Genomic DNA, 20,089 nt, shown 5'->3' with positions numbered 1-20,089 from the left:
GATTTACTTTTTTTTTTCCCCCAGCAGTACTAAATCTCCATCTCGAGATCTGTAATTTGGAATTCCTGATAAGTATGCCCACAGCTTGCAAATAATATCAAGGGTATCATAGCATGTAAAATACATGAGCTTGCATTAATCAGAAGCACACTTTATCTGTAGCGCTTTTCCTTTGTACAGTTTGAGCGAAGCTCCAGACTTTGTGCTGAGTCACGCATTCCCTTAATAAAACTCTAGGCTCCAGCATCACCACTTTAGCAAGCATGGGATAATTCCCAAGGCTGGAATAAACATAAGGCTGCCAGGATAAATCACAAGCAAATCCCAGTAAAACAAAGACTTTCCTGTACGCCCACAACGAGATGTTAAATGTTAGTTGTTCTTTGCAGAAGACATGCTAATGTGAGGTCCACATCCATACAAAGTAGAAGCCCATTACATGGATTTTGGTGGTGCTAGGTTATGTGCCATTTGTATGCAAAATGCAATAACCCTAGACATCCTGTTTGTCAGCTCATGCAGATGCCCCTTAATATGATTAGGATCCAGGGGTCTCCACTCAGCATTTTGGCACTTGGAGAGGAGTTCTGATAACTACTGTTACAATAAGCCAGAAACCGCAGGGCAATTTGCTTATAGTTCCAGTTTAAAAGAGAAGTTCACCTTTAGTAACATGTTTTGTTCTCGTAGTTCATTGATTCTTCCTGCTCTTCAGCAACTCTCTGCCCATATCGGAAGTACAGGCAGACAGCTGTACTGAGAGTCAGTAGGAGCAGCATTGCACCTGTGATCTGCTGATCATGGGTGCAATGTCCTGGAAAAAAAAATATGTGCACTTTTTTACCTGTAAAAAAATAGGTGAACTTATCCTTTAAGACATGGGTGTCTAACCTTTTGGCTTCTCTGGGCCACATTGAGTATAGAGAGATTCTCTCGGGCTGCATATAAAATATATACTATAGTTAAGGTATATAAGTAATAAAACGCTGCCGCGCCCTTCCCGTGCTGCCGCGCCCCCCCCCCCAGCACTAATTTAACACAACTAGTGGATGATCCCCTTCAAGGCTGCCTCTGTGGCCGTGCCCCCGACTCGACTTCCTTCCTCCCCCCAGCAAAAAAAATAAATTGTCAGGGGGCAGTGGGCTACATTGCCTGAGGTTCTGGGCCGCAGGTTGGACATGCCTGCTTTAAGACATCAGTTGACCAAGTCAAATATCTCTCCAATGGACCCCCCTCCAGCTTTGGGATTAAGAATGCTTTTTTTACAATGCAAACAAAATGCACTATACAGGGGTATTAAATCTTCTATGTTTTTATTTAGTTATTTTTCTTTTTAAAGTGAGAGACTGACATAAGTTTAATGAGTCAGACTGAGGGGTTTAAGGTTAAGCATTGTACACATCTTTCATATAAAAAAAATATCTATTATGGTCACATTTATTTCATACACTTGAATATTAAATTCTATATAACGCAAGTCTGTACTGAAATAATAACTTTAAGCCAAATTAACAATCTTGCTGGGCTGTAAAATTAAAGACAAATAGAAAGGCGAAAAAACTTACTTCTCCTGGGGAAAATGTTTGAGTACCTTCCAGTGTTTTTCATGTGATCAAGTGATTATGATTTATGGAATACAGGGTCAGATAGACAAAGTCGGCAATAATATTATCCTGTTCGTTCATTAACTTGCAAAAGTGAGCTTCAATGCTTCAAAGAGTTGCGAGTAAATATGCTGATTTCATACCATGGTCTATATAGGGTGAGTTTGTGCTGCTTCTTTTATTTATTTATGTTAAGGTTGGTCTTCAGAGACTTCTGATCCGGTATCAGAACAATAATAGTCACACGTTGTGGTGGTTGTACCTGTGCTTGATGTTATTTCTGTGATCAAATCAAAGTAGTTGCTTCTGTAACACTTTCTGTTCTCTCTAAGGTAGACTCTGTGGTTGCTCCAATCCCATCTCTTCGACTTCCATATCATCTAAGGACAAAGCGGTACACCCTGACTCCTGGCCTACTCAAATGGGACCATTTCAATTTGACATACAGGTATGAAGCAGTTATCGGTCCATACATATCTGTGGTCAGAAAACATATAGAACACATTTGAATACTACCAAGCTGTATTCAGTTAAAGTGTATTTAACCCAAAAACCTAAAAAGTCTAAAGATACGGACTGGTTTTTGAGTTTTTATTGTGCTTTTATTTTCAGCTGGTGATCCTGTCAGTAACACACTTAGGGGTTATTTTACTAGAAACTGGAGAGTGCAAAATCCGGTGCAGCTATGCATGGTAACCAATCAGCTTCTAACTTCAGCTTCTTCAATTAAGCTTTAACAAAAAAAAATGGAAGCCAATTGGTTTCTATGCATATTTGCACTCTCCAGTTTTAGTAAATTAACCCCTTCATGTTCTAGGTTTACCCGCTTACTTTTCGTTCTGTAGATTTGGAGAAGCAGTCCTGTTAGGACTACAGAACATCTACTCCTTTTTCTTTTTTATAACATTGGAGGAGGTGGTGCATTTTAGCTTACAGAGATAACTGGAAACAGAACAAAAGAAAAAGAATGGTGCAAAAACTGGTACAGACACACCGAGATCGATGAGTGGTGTCAGAAAACATAGATTCAAATTCATAGATAAAAATCAGATACAGATTGTAGAAACAAAAGTTCATTAAGTCCATGGAGTGCTATGGCAACACTAGTGGCAGCTCCCTTGAGAATAAAGCAATTCTCTGGAAGACAAAATGAAGAAACAGCAAGGTGAGCCAGACTAAGTGTAGCAAGCAAGTGGATCAGCCAGCCAGGGCCCTGCCTCGTGGTGTGGATACCAGCGTGGAACACACTCGGAGCCATACCGGACGTGATGTCAAGATGTATCAGATGACGCGTTTCAAAGCTTCGGCTTTTTCTTTAGATCTGGATGGCTGTTGGAACTGTCAATCTTATATAAGCTTGCCCAGGACACATTTGTTCTGCGTTATTCTTACGGCACTAGTATGGCATCAGGGTGCCAGGAAACCAGACCACACGAAGATGCAAGTAAAATAAAGCAGTTTATTATAGCAACAACAACAAATGCAAGAGTGAGGAGCCAATTCAGGAACAGCAGGGGTCAAGTCCAGAGCGGGTAGTCATCCAATCCAGGATCGAGTCTAGAAGCGGGTAGTCATCCAAGCCAGGGTCAAGTCCAGAAGCGGTTAGTCAGCTGATGTGGAATCGAGAGCCAGGAAAGTCATCAGCCAAGCCAGGTCATGCACAGAGGACCATGGAGAACAAAAGACTGCTAGCAGTGATGCACCATGGAGCACAATCACAAGGGCAAAGGACTGCAAGCCAACAGGTGATATATATATTGTCAGGTGTGCAACATCATCACTGACAATATATATCACCCAGGCAGCAGGCAAGTGATGATGCAAACAGAGTTTATAAAAGACAGCAGTCTGCACATGCCCAAGATGGCTGCCAACAGGAAGGCAAGGTAAGACCTTGACATATAGTGTCTGGTCGAAATGATAGGAATAAGGAAGAAAAAGTGCAATGATCTGAAAAGGGAGATCCATGTCCACAATCTTTGCAATTTTGTCTTTAATGTCATCCCAATAGGCATATTTTTGGGACACTAGGAAAGATGGAAAAATCTCCAAAAGGCATCAAATTACAGATTAGACATTCTTATAATATGTCAACAAAAGTTAGATTTTATTTCCATCATTGACACTTTCGAAATTACAGAAAACAAAAAAATGGCATCTGCAAAAGTTTGGGCACTCTGCAGAATTTATAACAAGCTGAGACCTGCCAGTGTCATGGATTGTTCTCAATCGTCTGGGAAGACCAGGTGATGTCAATCTCAAAGGTTTTAAATGCCCAGACTCATCTGACCTTGCCCCAACAATCAGCACCATGGGATCTTCTAAGCAGTTGTCTAGAAAACTGAAAATAGTTGACGCTCACGAAGCTGGAGAAAGCTATAAGAAGATAGCAAAGCGTCAATATTCTCTGTTCGGAATGTAATTAAGAAATGGCAGTCATCAGGAACAGTGGAAGTTAAAGCAAGATCTTGAAGACCAAGAAAAATATCACACAGAAAAGCTTGCAGGATTGTGAGAAAAACAATTCAAAACCCACGTTTGACTGCACAATCCCTCCAGAAATATCTGGCAGACACTGGAGTTGTGGTACACTATTCCACTATTAAGAGATACTTGTACAAATATGGTCTTCATGGAAGAGTCATCAGAAGAAAACCTCTTCTACGTCCTCACCACAAAAATCAGCGTTTGAACTTTTCAAATAAACATATAGACAAGCCTGATGCATTTTGGAAACAAGTTCTGTGGATCGATGAGGTTAAAATTGAACTTTTTGGCCGGAATTAGCAAAGGTACGTTTGGAGAAGATGGGGCACAGAATTTAATGAAAAGAACCTCTGTCCAACTGTTAAGCATGGGGGTGGATCAATCATGATTAGGGGTTGTATTGCAGCCAGTGGCACAGGGAACATCTTACGAGTAGAAGGAAAATGGATTCAATAACATTTTTTTGGTAAATTTTGGATGGTAACTTGATGCCATCTGTGAAAAAGCTGAAGTTAAAGAGAGGATGGCTTCTACAAATGGATAATGATCCGAAACACACCTCAAAATCCAAGGGGGATTACATCAAGAGGCGTAAACTGAAGGTTTTGCCATGGCATTCACAATCTCCTGACCTCAACATAATTGAAAATCTATGGATAGACCTTAAAAGAGCAGTGCGTGACAGACAGCCCAGAAATCTCAAAGAACTGGAAGACTTTTGTAAGGAAGAATGGGCAAAGATACCTCAAACAAGAATTGAAAGACTCTTGGCTGGCTACAAAAAGCGTTTACAAGCTGTGATACTTGCCAAAGGGGGCAGTACAAGATATGAACTTTTGCCCAAACTTTTGCGGACACCATTTTTTTTGTTTTCTGTTATTTTGAAAGTGTAAATGATGGAAATAAAATCTAACTTTTGTTGACATATTATAAGAATGTCTAATCTGTAATATGATGCCTTTTGGAGATTTTTCCATCTTTCCTTGGCTTCTTTATGCACATTAATACAAATTTTTACTTGGGGTGCCCAAACTTTCGATCCCCACTGTAGGTATTCCTGCTAAAAAAAGTAGACCCTCAGTACAACTGAATTACCAGTTTGTAGTTTTCTTGTGTCTTAGATTCAATAGAGCTAGAATGTGTCAGTTGATAAAAGGTGTTGCAATTGCACTTTAGAGATGAAGTACAGTTTTTAGGTGGAGGTGGGTTACGCGAGCATGGGAGTAGTTAACAAAAAAGCTAGAGAGCAAGAGGTCTTGGGAGGAGCAGGGAGGACAATTTGGGTGATATCTCAAGATGAGGTTGGTGATGTAGCTGGGGGCAATGTTGTATATGGCTTTGTATGTTGTGGTTAGGAATTTGAATTTTATGTTGGGCTAGTGGATTGACAGAGCCAGTAAGCAGTCACAAATTGGTTAGTAAGGTCTAGCAGAAGCATTCATAATAGACTGATAGCCTGTGTAAAGGTAGGGCAGCGAGAAGGGAGTTGCAGTAGTCAAAGTAGAATATAACCAGGGAATGAATAAGTTGTTCTGTGGTATCATTAGTTAGGAAGGTGCTAATTCTGGAAATCTTGCGGAGGTTAAGGTGGCAAGATTTAGTCAGCGATTAGATGTGGGACCTGAGAGGTCAGAGTCTAGGATTACACCTAGCACCCTTGCGTGTGGGAGAGTCCAATAATTGTGCTATTAATCTCAATGGTAAAGTCATGAGTAGGGGTCGGGGAAAAGGAAATATTTCAAGCTCAGTTTTAGACAGATTGAATTTGAGGAAATAGTGTGACATCCATACTGATGTAATATATATGTATATATGTAATAATTTGTGATATGTGAGCAGAGAGAGGGCGTGAGTTGTGGAGTAGAGAGATAGATCTGGGTGTTGTAGAGGTGGTATTGGAAGCCTTATGAGGTTATTAGCTGGCCCAGAAGAGGTGCAGAGAGATAATAGGAGGGGCCCCAGAACAGAGCCCCGGGGTACCCCAACAAAATAAGGAAGAGGAGCAGAGGAGATAGAGTTGTAGGTGACACTGAAGGTTCCCCGAGATAGGTAGGAGAAGAACCAGGAAAGAGCAGGGTTGCGGAGGCCAAGGGGGTGGGTGGCTGACTGTGTCAAAGGCAGCGGCAAGGTCTAAGTGTATGAGTATGGAGTAACGGCCATTGGTTTTAGCAGTTAGTAGATCATTAGTGAGTTTTAGTATATTATGAAGTTAAAATACAATATACTATAAAGAATGTTTGTGGTTTTTTTTTCTACTGAATGTTACTATGTTCCCCTCCTGACTTTTTTTTTCCATTCAGAGGAGTAGATCTCCTCTGAATGGCACATTTTAAAGCACATTGTTGTGCTTTATAAGTGTGTGGTATCAACTTTTTTTTTAAGATGTGGCTGCAAAAAAAAAAAAATGGACCTCTAAGTAATGAGATGTAAAAAAAAAGGGGCTTATTTTAATGATATGCAGCAACTGATAAAAAATGTGCAGAGGGCAGTAATTCAGGGCAGTCAGATATATTTTGACTTACTGATGTCAAAAAATTGCTATGTTTTCTGATATGTATAAATGCATGTGGTTCATCATGACAGCCCATTGCAGTGAGAAATCCCGATAAACAACACGCATTTAACACTCACCAGTGTTCAGTAGACCAGTGAATGTAAAGTGCAATAACAGTTAACAATCAATCAGAAATTATTGTTGATGTGATAAAATTACTCTAAAACCTGACCTTGTTTTATTGAACATGCTAGAATAGAATTGTATACAGGCAGATAATGTTGCCATGCCTGGCATAAAGCACTGTGTGTAAAATATCCTCCCTGTTGAAATATTTGGAGTGTGCTGCATATCTGGAGAGTGAGAACAGCTGCAGTGATTCACAACAGATGCAGCAGGATAATCAGAACATCCAATGTAAATATTCCACAGTGGAATTTCCACTTTAGATAATGGTTCAGGTCTTGCTTGAATGGCATGAAATGGTCATTACAGTTCCTACATTAAATAATTCCATTGCTGCCTAGAAAATAAGCCTGATGAATGATTTTCAATTTACACTCCTGCCACACTTCATAGCCAGTACCTGACAACACTCTCCTTGTAAAATACTTCGCGTTAAGGAATACAGTGGTGTAAAGTATTGTAGCTGCCCTGTCCCCACCCTCCAATATGACTTGGGCCTGTTAATTGGTCCATAGGGTCCTTGGTTGCACAGCATTGGCTCAGATTGTCCTTTATTTAGTAACATCGTTTTTGTTCCTTACAGAATTGTCTCATTTCCAAGAAACCTAATTAATGAGAGTGAAACAAGAAAAGGCATAGCATTGGCCTTCCGTATGTGGAGTGATGTGACTCCTTTCCACTTCAAAGAAGTCCCTGCAGACCAAGAAAGCGATCTGAAGATTGGTGAGTTACCTTGGAAGTGGGCTCAGAATGAGGTTGGTGCCAGGAAGAAGGGAGCACCAGGCCCTCTTTTTACAGTGCTTGAGAACATATGAATGCTGGTGACTATAGTGGCTTAGCTAGCAGGGCAGCCTGTTGCAGAAGAGCAATATTAACAATGAGAAATAGAGACACTCAGGCTGTGCATTTAAACAGAAAATTCTAAGCACTGCTCTCTGTACCTCCTAAGGTCAAGGCTTACAGGAAAGAAAAGTGACTAAAGCAGGGGTGTCAAACTCCACTTCCATCGCGGGCGGCATCAGCATTATGGTTTCCCTCAAAGGGACGGTTCTATCTGTAAGATTAGATGTCCAGAGCACCCCACGCCCCCTTACATCACAATGCACCCCCCTTACCAGAGGGTGGATCTGGGAAGAAGTGCAGGGTCTGGAGGAGAACCAGAGAAGGGCTGGAGTCAGCTTCCAGAGTCTGCTGAATGCTGAGACCAGGGGAGGCAGAGACAAGGTGGTGTTGCGGCTGCACAGAGAGGTGCAGGATCTGTAGGAGGAGTTCTGCCCTCCTCTCTGATGCAGACTGCTTAGGAGGAGGGGGGGCAAAGACGAGCCTTTCTGAACCTGCACAAAGTACTGCAGGATCTGGCAAAGGAGTTCTGTCCTCTCTGATGCCGACTACAGAGAAAAGGTGGGGGCAGAGACAAGGGGGCTGCCACAGCTACATGAGAGGTGCGAGGGCCACATGAAATGGCCTGGGGGGCCGAATTCGGCCCGCGGGCCTTGTGTTTGACACCTGTGGACTAAAGGCTGCCATTCTGTCCAGCAACACTGTAAAATGATGCTGAAGCTTGAAGTGTTATATAAAACATAAATAGAGTAGACTTTCAAACTTTATCTCGGTTACATTGGTATTATACATGCCATCCAACCATTTATTTAACTTTTAGTTGGACGAAGGATTAGAACCTTATTATTGCCATTGATGTCCTTAAAGAGACAAGAAGTGATGGGAAATCTCTCCAATAGGGACTCGGAAAAATATACATGTTTAGTATAATGGCAAAGGGTTAGAACTTCTGACATTTTTTTTAAATTTCAATATTTATTTTTTGAATATAACAAGGAGGACAGGTTTTTACCATGTCCGGGTCAGGTAAAAACATGAACAATTTTGTTATAGTAACGCATATTGTAAATAACAAAGGTGTGATAAATGCTCTGTGTTATGCATAGCATACAATCAAACGTGGGGATTTTTTAATTTCAATATTTCTTTTTTGAATATAACAAGAGAACAACAGATTTTTCTGACAACTTTTTATTGTTGTCTGTACCTTCTTGCTCAGATGACAAACGCAGCCCTCCTATTTTTTATACAGAAGTCACAAGGACAGGGAGTGAGGAAAATTTGTGGCCACAGACGTTAAAAACCTGACAAAGGTAAAATAGTTAAAGACTTGCCTTTGGAATGTTACAAATAAGTTCACCTGTGCTCCTATATGATCTGTTCCAAAGAGAAACAATTCAAACTAAGGCCCGGTTCACACTGGTGTGACATATGCTCTGACTTTGGGAGCACATGTCGCATGACGTGTATAAATGAATGGTTTCCTAAGAGAGTCATCTTAACTTTGAAAAAGGTTCCTGCACTACTTTGGTCTGACTTCAGCCCATTCAATATCCTTGAAGTCGGATAGAAGTCAGATCATAATCTTAACTGATCTGAGGATCTTGAAGGGTAACCCCACGCCAAAACAAAAATGGCATGTGGTTTCCCCCAATTTCATACCAGGCCCTTCGAGTCCGGTATGGATTTTGAGGGGAATCCCCATGCCAAAATAAACAAAAAAGGGGGGTGGTGTCCCCCAAAAAATCCATACCAGACCCTTATCTGAGCATGAAACCTGGCAGGTCAGGAAAGAGGGGGGGGGGGGGAGTACCACCTCCCTCCTGGACCATACCAGGGAACAAGCCCTCAAAATGGGTGGTGGGGGGTAGGTACTTTGGAGCCATTTTGATGGGGACAAGGGCCTCTTCTCAGCAATCCTGGGCAGTGGTTGTGGGGGTCTGCGGGCAGGGGGCTTATTGAAATCTAGAAGCCCTCTTTACCAAGGGGACCCCCACCCTATGTGAATGCGAATACTCATTCACCCAAAACAAGTGTAAAAAAAAAAAAAAGAAACCAGTATGCAGGTTTTTGACAAAGTCCTTTATTAAAGTAGCTCCAACGTGTCTTCTCCTTCCAGTTCTTCTCTCTCCGGTGATGTCTTCATCCTCCGGTTCTTCTTGCTGCGCTGATGTCTAATTCTGCTGGTTCTTCTCTCTCCGCTGTCTTCTTCCTCCAGATGCTAGCTCCCGCTGTAGTGTTAGCTCTGGCATGTGCTATTAGTTATATATGGAGGCGTGGCCATACAGGAACATCATTTCAAGGCCCCGATGCTTGTGACTTCACCGTCCCATCATGCCCCCCCTGCCCCAAAGCACCCACCCCTCCATGTTGAGGGCATGTGACCTGGTAGGGTCCAGGAGGGGGGGGGCGCTCGCTTGTCTCCCCCATTTCCTGACCTTTCGGGCTGCATGCTTAGGTAAGTTTCTGGTATGGATTTTTTTTGGGGGGAACCCATGCCATTTTTTAAAAATTTTGTCATGGGGTTCCTCTTAAAATCCATACTAGTCCGAAGGGTCTGGTATGGTCTTGGGGGGAGGCCCACACTGTTTTTTTTTTTTTACATTTTGGCAAGGGGTCCCCCCTTCAAGATTCATACCAGACTCAAAGGGCCTAGTATTGTCAAATCAAAGTCAATTTCGGTCATTGAAGTCACATGAAAGTCGAACAAGAAGTCGTAGGGCAAAGTCGATGTGGAAGTTGTCCGACTTCCATGTTGGAGCAGTGTGAATCCGGCCTAAGTAAAGCTACATGTCAGAATGATCAATGGATTCAGAGAGGCATCTGAAGTTATGTACATTTTTTTATGTAAAAAGTTGAGCTTGGCCCTATCCCTTCTAACACTCAAGCCTTCTTTTGGTCTATTTAGCCACTTATCACTAAGGTGGCTAACAGAGTTTTGGGAGCTGGGAAGGAGTAGAGACACGCTTGACTTTTACATGAAAGGTCAAGATTTTCATAAAGCTTCCACAATATTTCTGTATCTGTTGATTGTTTTGATGTGCAAACTTGACTGAAGTTAAACTCTTCCATTCAAGTTTTCTTCATATACTTACCTTGGTTTGTGGCTAATTCGTTTTACAACATGACCTGTTGGTGGTCCCTAACAAATGGAGTTGGGAAACTATTAGCCTTTTACTTAGGAAAAAACTGCCACATCATAATGCTTAGACCTTTTCCTGGGAAATGTTATAAAAGCCCCTACTGCACTATACAAGAGAAGGGTAGATCTAATTGTGTAGCACACACAATTCTTGAATAAGACATTGATAAGACCCAATTGCTTTCCTTGTACCAGGTTTCTATGGTATAAATCACACAGACTGCCTGGAGTCAACCATCCACTACTGCTTTGATGGAACAACTGGGGAGCTAGCACATGCCTACTTTCCAAAGACTGGGGAAATTCACTTTGATGATAGTGAATACTGGATTGTGGGGAACACCAGGTTCAGCTGGAAGAAAGGTATGCTCAACCTAGTTGAGAACTTCAATGCATCCATTTCTGCATAAAGGATGTTTTCCATATGCCATTTCTCTACCTGGAAGCATCATTTTTATATTACCAGAATGTATATGTATTTTTAGAGGGAATGGTCTTAGAAGAGATGATCAGTACTTATTATGAAGCAATGAAAAGGTTGTTCTCAAGTTTGATGAGCACGTTCTTGTGTCTAAAAGGTAGCCATTCTGTTTATGACCTAGGCCCATTGGCATTACCCACATTAGCCAAGTTGGTTTCTTTAGCTTTGCAAATACATCATATGCCCTTCAAATGGAAGCATCCAAACTAAGAGGCTGTATATAAACCAATAATGGGGTTTCCTAAATAACAAAAGTGAAGAGAGTAATATGTATTAGACCCCTCTATATCCCAAGTTGAGAGAAAAACAACCTACATTACCATTACTACATAGTAGACAACATGGAGGGAACTTTCCATTGCTACTCCCTATGTGATAGTTATTTGAGATTTGAAAAAAAATTGGATTTTTGTAAGAACTTACCGTAAAATCCTTTTCTCTTAAGCTCATTGACAGACGCAGTCCTCTTGATTAATATCAATTGGGTTATACTGCCCTCTACAGGAGTAGGACACTAGGCAGAAGAAAACGTTCTGGCCACACCTTAGGGGCAGTCCCAGAGGGTATATCCTCTCTCTCCCTGCTACAGGATGTTAGTTATGTCACAAAGCAGTGTCAGAGAATTTAACCCAACCCAACTCAAAAATAGAGGGGCGGGTACTGCGTCTGTCAATGAGCTTAAGAGAAAAGGATTTTACGGTAAGTTCTTACAAAAATCCAATTTTCTCTGTCGCTCATTGACAGACGCAGTCCTCTTGATTAATATCAATTGGGACGTCCCAAAGCAGTGCCACAAATGAGGGGTGGGATAACAGAAATCAAAATCCAATCTAGAAGGCCCAACCGGTACCAACCAGAAGTTTTAAAGGCTCATCAGACAAACAGATGAGACAACTGAAAACCCAACAGAAAAAAACCCTCGAGGTAGACCACCGGTCTTCCTCATACAGCGGCCTGCAGAACCTTGCGGCCAAAAGAGGCATCCGCCGATGCCATCACATCAACTTTAGGTATGTACCGACGACCATGTAGCCGCCTTGCACACCTGAAGCACTGACGCCTGATGGCGAAAGGCCCAGGAAGCACTAAGCGCCCGAGTGGAGTGCGCCTTAACAGGGAACGGAGGCTTCCGACCCTTAATAGAATAAGTCTGTACCACCGTCTGTCTGATCCATCTGGAGATAGTCGCGGCAGATGCAGGCAACCCCTTTTTAGGGCCATCCGTGATCACAAAAAGTGAATCCGTCTTACGAAACGAGTCCATAGCATTCAAGTATACCCTGATCGCCCGAACCACATCCAAGGAATGCAATGCGAATTCCCGAGGATGAGTGGGCTTAGGACACAGGGAAGGCAATACAATGTCCTCATTCAAATGAAACTCTGAAACCACCTTAGGAAGGAAGGATGGATTCGGACGAAGAACCACCTTATCCCTATGAACCACCAGATATGGGGAACGACAGGATAATGCGGCCAGTTCTGACACCCTGCGTGCAGAAGTGATAGCTACCAAGAAGGCCACCTTCTGGGATAAAGTAAGCAAGGGAATCTCCCTGATATTTTCAAAGGGAGGTTTCTGAAGAACCGACAGCACCAAATTAAGATCCCAGATCCCAGGGCAGCAGAAACTCCGCACCAAGGAATGAGTAGCCAGAGGCCTCTGAAAGAAGATTGCTAACGCTGAAACCTGACCCTTGATGGTGCTCAAGGACAGTTTCTGCTCAACCCCCTTTTGCAGAAAAGCCAATATTCGGGCCACCGAGTAAGAACGTGGAGGGAACCCAAGGGATTCACACCACGCGATATAAGACTTCCACGTGCGATGATAGACTTTTCTGGAAGTCGTTTTCCTTGCTTTAATTAGAGTAGGAATAACTGAAGCTGACAACCCTTTGTCCTTCAGCACCTGGGTCTCAATAGATCGGTCCCTGAGACAGCAGATCCTCCCTGAGAGGAAGTCACCAAGGAACGTCTGCAACCAGCCTGACCAGGTCGGCGTACCAGGCCCGACGAGGCCAGTCAGGAGCTACCAGGATGACTGGAATTCCCTCCACCTCTATCCTGCGAAGAAGTTTCGGCAGCAACTTGAGAGGAGGGAAGGCATACAGTAGCTGGTACTGCCCCCACGGGGGGGACCAGCGCGTCTGCAGCGTCTGCTAGAGGATCGCGGGAGCGAGCTACAAACCTCCGCACCTTCCTGTTGAGCCAAGATGCCAACAGATCCACATCCGGGGTGCCCCAACGAAGGCACAGTTGGTGGAATACCTCTGGATGAAGAGACCATTCCCCTTGATCCAGAATCTGACGGCTGAGATAATCTGCCTGCCAATTCCCCACCCCCGGAATGAATACCGCGGAGAGAGCTGGAACAAATCGTTCCGCCCAACGAAGAATGCTGGCCACTTCTATGGCCGCCAGAACACTCTTGGTGCCCCCTTGGTGATTGACGTAAGCCACAGCCGTGGCATTGTCCGACTGGATCCGAACCAGGCTGCCCTGGAGCTGCTCGGTCCAATGAATCAGACAAAGTCTGATCGCTCTCAGTTCCAATACATTTATCGGTAACCTGGATTCTTCCAGGGGCCAAAGCCCCTGAGTAGATAATCTGCCGAGAATTCCTCCCCATCCAGATAGACTGGCATCCGTGGTGACAATCGTCCAGTATATTGGAAGAAATGACTTCCCCTGGCTGAGCATCCGAGACCGAAGCCACCAGACCAGAGACTCCCTGGTCCGCTCGCTCAGTCGGATCTGATTGTCCAGGGAATCGGGATTCCGGTTCCATTTGAGAAGAATCTCCTTTTGAAGGATTCGGGTATGGGACTGGGCAAATGGTACTGCCTCGAAGGAAGCCACCATTAGACCCAGGACCCTCATGCAAGTCCGAAGGGAAGGCCAGATGACGGACAGTAACAACTGAATCGTTGACTGAATCTTCTGGAGTTTCTCCGCAGGGAGAAACACCTTTGCCAGGGATGTGTCTAAAATTAGACCCAGATATTCCAGCCTCCTGGTGGGAACCAGAGATGACTTCTGCAGGTTCACCAGCCACCCGAACTCTTGCAAAGAGATCATAGTGATCTCTAAGTTTAGCAACAGAGCCTGCGGAGACTCCGCACGGAGAAGAAGATCGTCTAGGTAACCTAGAATCGATATGCCCTGCTGTCGCAACAGCGCCAAAACTGGGGCCAACACCTTTGTGAGGACCCGGGGAGCAGAGGCGAGACCAAAGGGTAACGCCGCAAACTGATAATGGTTCTCTCCAAAGGAAAAACGCAGGAAACACTGATGTCCTGCGTAAATGGGAATGTGAAGATAGGCATCCTTGATGTCTATGGACGCCAGAAAATCCCCCTGATGCAGGGAGGCCGCTACTGTGCGAATGGACTCCATCTTGAATTTTTGTACCCTGACAAAATGATTGAGTGTTCTTAAGTCCAGAATTGGACGCACCTTGCCCTCTTTCCTGGGTATTGTGAATAGGTTCGAATAGAACCCCTGAAAACGTTCTGTCCAAGGAACGTGGACCACCACTCCTTGTTGCATCAAATCCGTTACTGCCCCCCGCAAAGCTTTTAAGCAATCCGGGGATAGTCGAATCTTGGAAGGGAAGAATCGCACCGGTGGAAGTGATCGAAACTCGATCGTGTATCCCGATCGTATGACTTCGCAAACCCATTTGTCCGGGATTCTGGAAAGCCATGGATCCGGAAACCGGTGAAGACGTCCCCCCACCCCAGATATGGGTGGGGGCGCACCTTCAGGCTTTAGTGGTCTTATCCTCAGCTCTGGAAGAGCCAGACTTTTGTTTACCCGACCAGCGCCCCTTGAAACCTCCTGGAGGGGCTTTGGAGGGCTTTGACTTATCGCCCGCCCCAGCGGGACGAAAAAACTTTCTATGAGCGGAAAAGGAAGGCCCCCGTCTCTGACGAGGTCCTTTACCCTTAGTATTCTGTGGCAAAAAAGTGCTCTTGCCCCCGGTGAGATCCTTGATAATCTCATCCAAGGTGGCCCCGAACAGGCGATTCCCTTGAAAGGGGAGATTAGCCAAAGCTTTTTTGGAACCTTGATCCGCCGACCAATACTTTAACCACAACACACGCCTGAGGACCACTGCTGAAATCGATACACGCCCCAACAATGGAGTGGCGTCCAGAGCGGCGTCACAGACAAACTGTAGCCCTTGTATCATCTGTTCCAGCAAGTCTGATACTGCCGGGGGGATACTTCTCCCCTCCTAGGTCACGGCGTAACAACTTGGTCCATTCTGTCAATGTTTGTGAGACCAGACCAATGGCAATCACTGGCCTAAAGGCTGACCCTATCAGGGAAAAAATGGAGCGGGATAGCGCTTCCACTTTGCGATCCACCGGATCCCTAAAGGACGGTGCGTCCTCCAACGGAATAACAGTAGCTTTATTTAGTCTGGAAATCGGTGAATCCACCATTGGTGGTACCGTCCATTTTTTAAGGAGGGATTCCTCAAACTGATAGCGCCTAGCAATCCGTTTGGAAATACCAGGGGTTCATTTTGGACGACCCCATTCCTCTTTAATTATATTACCAAAACATTTGGGCAAGGGAAACACCCTCTCCATCTTGGTAGGTTTGAGAGTACCAAAAGGAATTTCAGTATCAGCTACCTCTGCCGGTGTAACCTCAAGTCTTAAGGTTTCCCGGACAGACACAATTAGTGCATCCACCAATGCTTCTTCTAATGCTATGGCGGAGGCAGAAACGTCCTCCTCACTATCTGAGGAGACGGTACCCGAGACACAAGCCCCCGAAGAGGGACCTGCAGCCGCAGCGACAGGCTCAGAATCTGTATCTGATATGTCAGATGAAATAGGGGTAGGCAGGGGTCGTTTCTTCGCCCCCCGTCCCTGACAGGCTACCTCCACCCTGGATACAAAAGACTCCAGGACCGCTGATAATGCATCTATAGTGAGTGGAGAGTTGGAGGGTCCCGTGGTCACCTCGAGGGGATCAGGTGGGGATACATGTGTCGCAGGGTCCATGGCAAAGCCAGGCACCTGTCAGCAAACAAATGACAAAATTTGAAATTAAAGATAAAACTTTTTCTCTTTAAAGTAATCCCTCAGCGCAATGGCGCCCCTCAGTGACCACTTGCTTTGGAGCCCCCACAGCGAGAGAAGAGATACCCCCAAGGCTTACCACCTGATGCACAGAAGTTCCTACCGGACTACTCTCAGCGCTGTCTTTACAGGACAGGAAGTCTTGTGGATTGATCTACCCGGGTAAAGGAAGCGGCCCGCCCCTTCCGGCACTCCCACCGCTGCTCCACGAGGCTGGGTGTATCCAAGATGGCCGCCGCCATAGCGGGGACATCTAGGCTACGCCAAAATGGCGGCCCTGCATGGGCCACGAAAAAATGGCGCTCCACATGTTTGCAGCCTCTGCCGGTGTCAGTGCGATAACCGCGGCCCCATACCTGACCGCTTCATGCTACAGCCGACCGATCGACTCAAAAGGATGGTGTTCCAGGCTGCAACCGACCGATCAACAGTAGGTGTCTGACAATGTTCTTAGTGGGAATGCCTGCGGCGCCATCTCCATCCCTGACAACCCCAGTTTTATGGCTTTGAAAGGATGGTGTTCCGTGCGCTGCAACCGACCGATCACACGGTAGGTGTCCGACAATCTGCCTGATTGTTTTACTGGCCATCCTCCATCCCTGACCAACCTTAGCGATTTAAGCGGTAAGTGTTTGACAATCTGAATGACCGTTCACTAGTAATGCCCACGGCATCATACTCCATCCTTTACCCCTTAGTCATGGATAGGGATAGTAAGTCTCTAACCAAGCCTGGAGCTCAGTGACCAATTGTATATCTTTACAGGACAAGCCTTACTTGCCAACCCCTAATAGGTGGGGAAGATAGGAGGAGTATGTTACAGGATAGAGGGGAACCCGGGATTATGAGGGTCCGATTATCCCACGGAGGGGGCCCGCGTCCACCCAACAGAGGGAGAGGGGGGGACCTTCTACTCACCATACCGGAACAGGCGGGCACCAACTCCTGACAGAACCCCTCTCCACCGCAGTGGGGGGCTGTCGGCCAACCCGAACGCCACTACTCCAATTTCAGATTTGGTCGTAGGCGACCTGACGAGACGTTTAACTCGCAGGGCCAGTCCCTGTCCAGTTGGACTATGTCGCGGCCGACCCAGTGCGGAGCTAGGGTCTGCACGCGTTCGTAAGCCGGCTGGGGTGATCACTGGATCTCAGCATCCCGCTCGCCCAGCTCCAGCATAATTGCTTGAATGTGTCGCGGCCGACCCAGAGCGGAGCTGGAGCCTGCACGCGCTTGTAGGCCGGCTGGGGTGATCACTGGACCTCACATCCAGCCCATCGCCCAGCTCCAGCATAATTGCTTGAATGTGTCGCGGCCGACCCAGCGCGGAGCTGGAGCCTGCACGCGCTTGTAGGCCGGCTGGGGTGACCACTGGACCTCAACATCCAGCCCGTCGCCCAGATCCGGCATAATTGCTTGAAGATCTCACAGGAACAACTGGAGAAAAAAGCTAACTAAAAAAGATTTATCTAAAAAATCTTGCCAGGACCAAAGATCCCAGCAAGGAACTTAGGTCCTTACTCCTGACTAGACAGAAAAAAACTAACATCCTGTAGCAGGGAGAGAGAGGATATACCCTCTGGGACTGCCCCTAAGGTGTGGCCAGAACGTTTTCTTCTGCCTAGTGTCCTACTCCTGTAGAGGGCAGTATAACCCAATTGATATTAATCAAGAGGACTGCGTCTGTCAATGAGCGACAGAGAAATATATATTTTTTGGAGCTTAACAACACTAAATCGATATAAGAAGAATTAAGGAAAAAAATGTGTTGAGTTTAATAAAGCCCCTTTGGATTCTGGTTTAGCATGCAGGGAAATTTAGTATTAGAACCAGGTGGAAGAGAATCTAGTAGTACAGTCACACTCACGTAATATGAAAAGTAGGTCAGGTTTGCACGGGATGTTTACAAAAGACAGAAAAATGCTTTGTTGGAGTCATCACCGTTCTTTGTGGTTTTTCTTGCTGGAATATTGGTCAGCCCCCCCCCCTTGACTATTGTGAAATCTGTATTGCGTGAGTGTCATAGATTCAAATGTCATCTTAAGCAATTCTCTTCCAAATGTCCTGGATGATTGCAAGCCCTGCTGGCATTGACTTGCTTTGTTTGCTAAATAGAATGTATAGGGATAACCAGAAATGTCTACATTGCCAATATGCTCATCTGCAATCCATATTAAAAAAAATGGCAAGTTTTATTTAAGGTGTAAATATATTTTAATGATGTACCACAACTGTTAAAGCACTGTTTCAGTCAAGATATACATCAGTATTAAGCCTATACAATATCTGTCTGGTACTCATCACAAGGAATCTCCCCAGACAACAATCCAACGTATGCAAAGGTTCTAACACTTCTTCACTTTGTCTAAAACTAGAAAATGTTTTTAGAGGCTTGTAGCTGCCTATAGACATGTGGAATGTACAGTATGCTTATAGGGTAGCAGATATTCTGAACACAGCTCATACACTTTCATATTTATGTCAGTGGAACAGGAGGTAGTGAGTGGCTGGCACTAGTCATCTTGAGGCTGGGGGTACACAAGCCATGTTTTCTAATTTGCCCCATTGTTACTCGCTTAAGAGCTGGCAGATTGCTACTACTGATCATTGCTCTATCGCCAAACATCTAAAAAGCAAACATGTTGATAGACTGTCATCCCATGTCTATAAGTTGCTTAAACCATACATGGATCAAAATTCAGCCGTTTTAACAGGGACTGGACACATTTTAAACCATGTATGCGCACTATGGATGTACAGAAGTTGATCAACCGATTGACTTCTGTACAACCAGCCATTTTGTAAAAATGCTGTGTGATCAGCGCTACCTGCTTTAGCTAGTTAGGGCGAACAAAACTGATCAATGTATTCTGGCGGTAGGGAAATCTCCCTGCTGTCAGAGTACAATAGCTCAGCGGGAGTGATTCAGGTATTTTTGTTCAACCCTCTTGCGGAATTAAAAATTTGTATGGGCTGCTTTAACCACTTGCTGACTGCGGCAGTGCGGCTCCCCTGGGTCCAGCGACGTAGACCTCTGTCGCTGGACTCCTAGTGGTCTCGGCGGCACGCGCGCGCCGCTGGAGGCTTGTTCCCGCTGTGTACAAACGATTGCCGCCTCTCTTCCCCGATCATCGGGGAAAGTGTGAGAAGACCCGCCTGCTTATGTAAACAAAGATCAGCTGAACCTGCGATCTCTGTCTGTGTTACAGAACCCCCCCACGTCAGTGAGGCATACATTTAACCCTTTGATCACCCATAGGGTTAACCCCTTCTCTGCCAGTGTCATTATTACAGTAACAGTGCATATTTATAGCACTGATTACTGTAGTAATGTCACTGGTCCCCCCAAAAGTGTCAAAAATGTCAGTTAGGGGTACGATCTGTCCGCCGCAATGTCGCAGTCCTGCAAAAAAATCACAGATCGCCGCCATTACTAGGATACAGCGTCGCACTACCGTGCAATTGTCCGTTAAAGTAACGCAGTGCCGAATCGCAAAATAGGGCCTGGTCAGGAAGGGGGTCACACCTTCCGGTCTTAAAGTGGTTAAAGTGAGTTTCTCACTGGCCCACCATCCGACACACTTAGGCGTCTTGCACATGGGTGAAAAAATGCTGCAGTTGTTGCCTTGTACCTTTTTGTTTATGAATCTAAACACATGTACATTATCTTTGACATAATGCACACAGCTGCGTAAAGATGTAGTGTAGTAGTGTAAAGATGTAGTGTAATGTAGCAATGCATTCAGAGCTGTAAAA

The 20,089-nt window shown here is 44.9% G+C and overlaps 1 protein-coding gene across 2 annotated transcripts in view; it reads left to right on the top strand.

The window, feature by feature from the left end:
* Window positions 1–20,089, top strand: part of MMP23B (matrix metallopeptidase 23B) — a 48,332-nt gene that overhangs the window by 17,287 nt on the left and 10,956 nt on the right. For both annotated transcript variants that reach the window (XM_082274460.1, XM_082274459.1), the window contains exons 2-4: window positions 1,937–2,052; window positions 7,355–7,494; window positions 10,949–11,116. In XM_082274460.1, the coding sequence (XP_082130586.1) occupies window positions 1,937–2,052; window positions 7,355–7,494; window positions 10,949–11,116 (424 nt within the window). The remainder of the gene's footprint in view (window positions 1–1,936; window positions 2,053–7,354; window positions 7,495–10,948; window positions 11,117–20,089) is intronic.

The sequence above is a fragment of the Pelophylax lessonae genome, assembly GCF_965119305.1.
Source record: "Pelophylax lessonae genome assembly, chromosome: 12".
NCBI classification, from domain to species: domain Eukaryota; kingdom Metazoa; phylum Chordata; class Amphibia; order Anura; family Ranidae; genus Pelophylax; species Pelophylax lessonae.
This window is presented reverse-complemented; position numbering and strand designations above follow the sequence as displayed.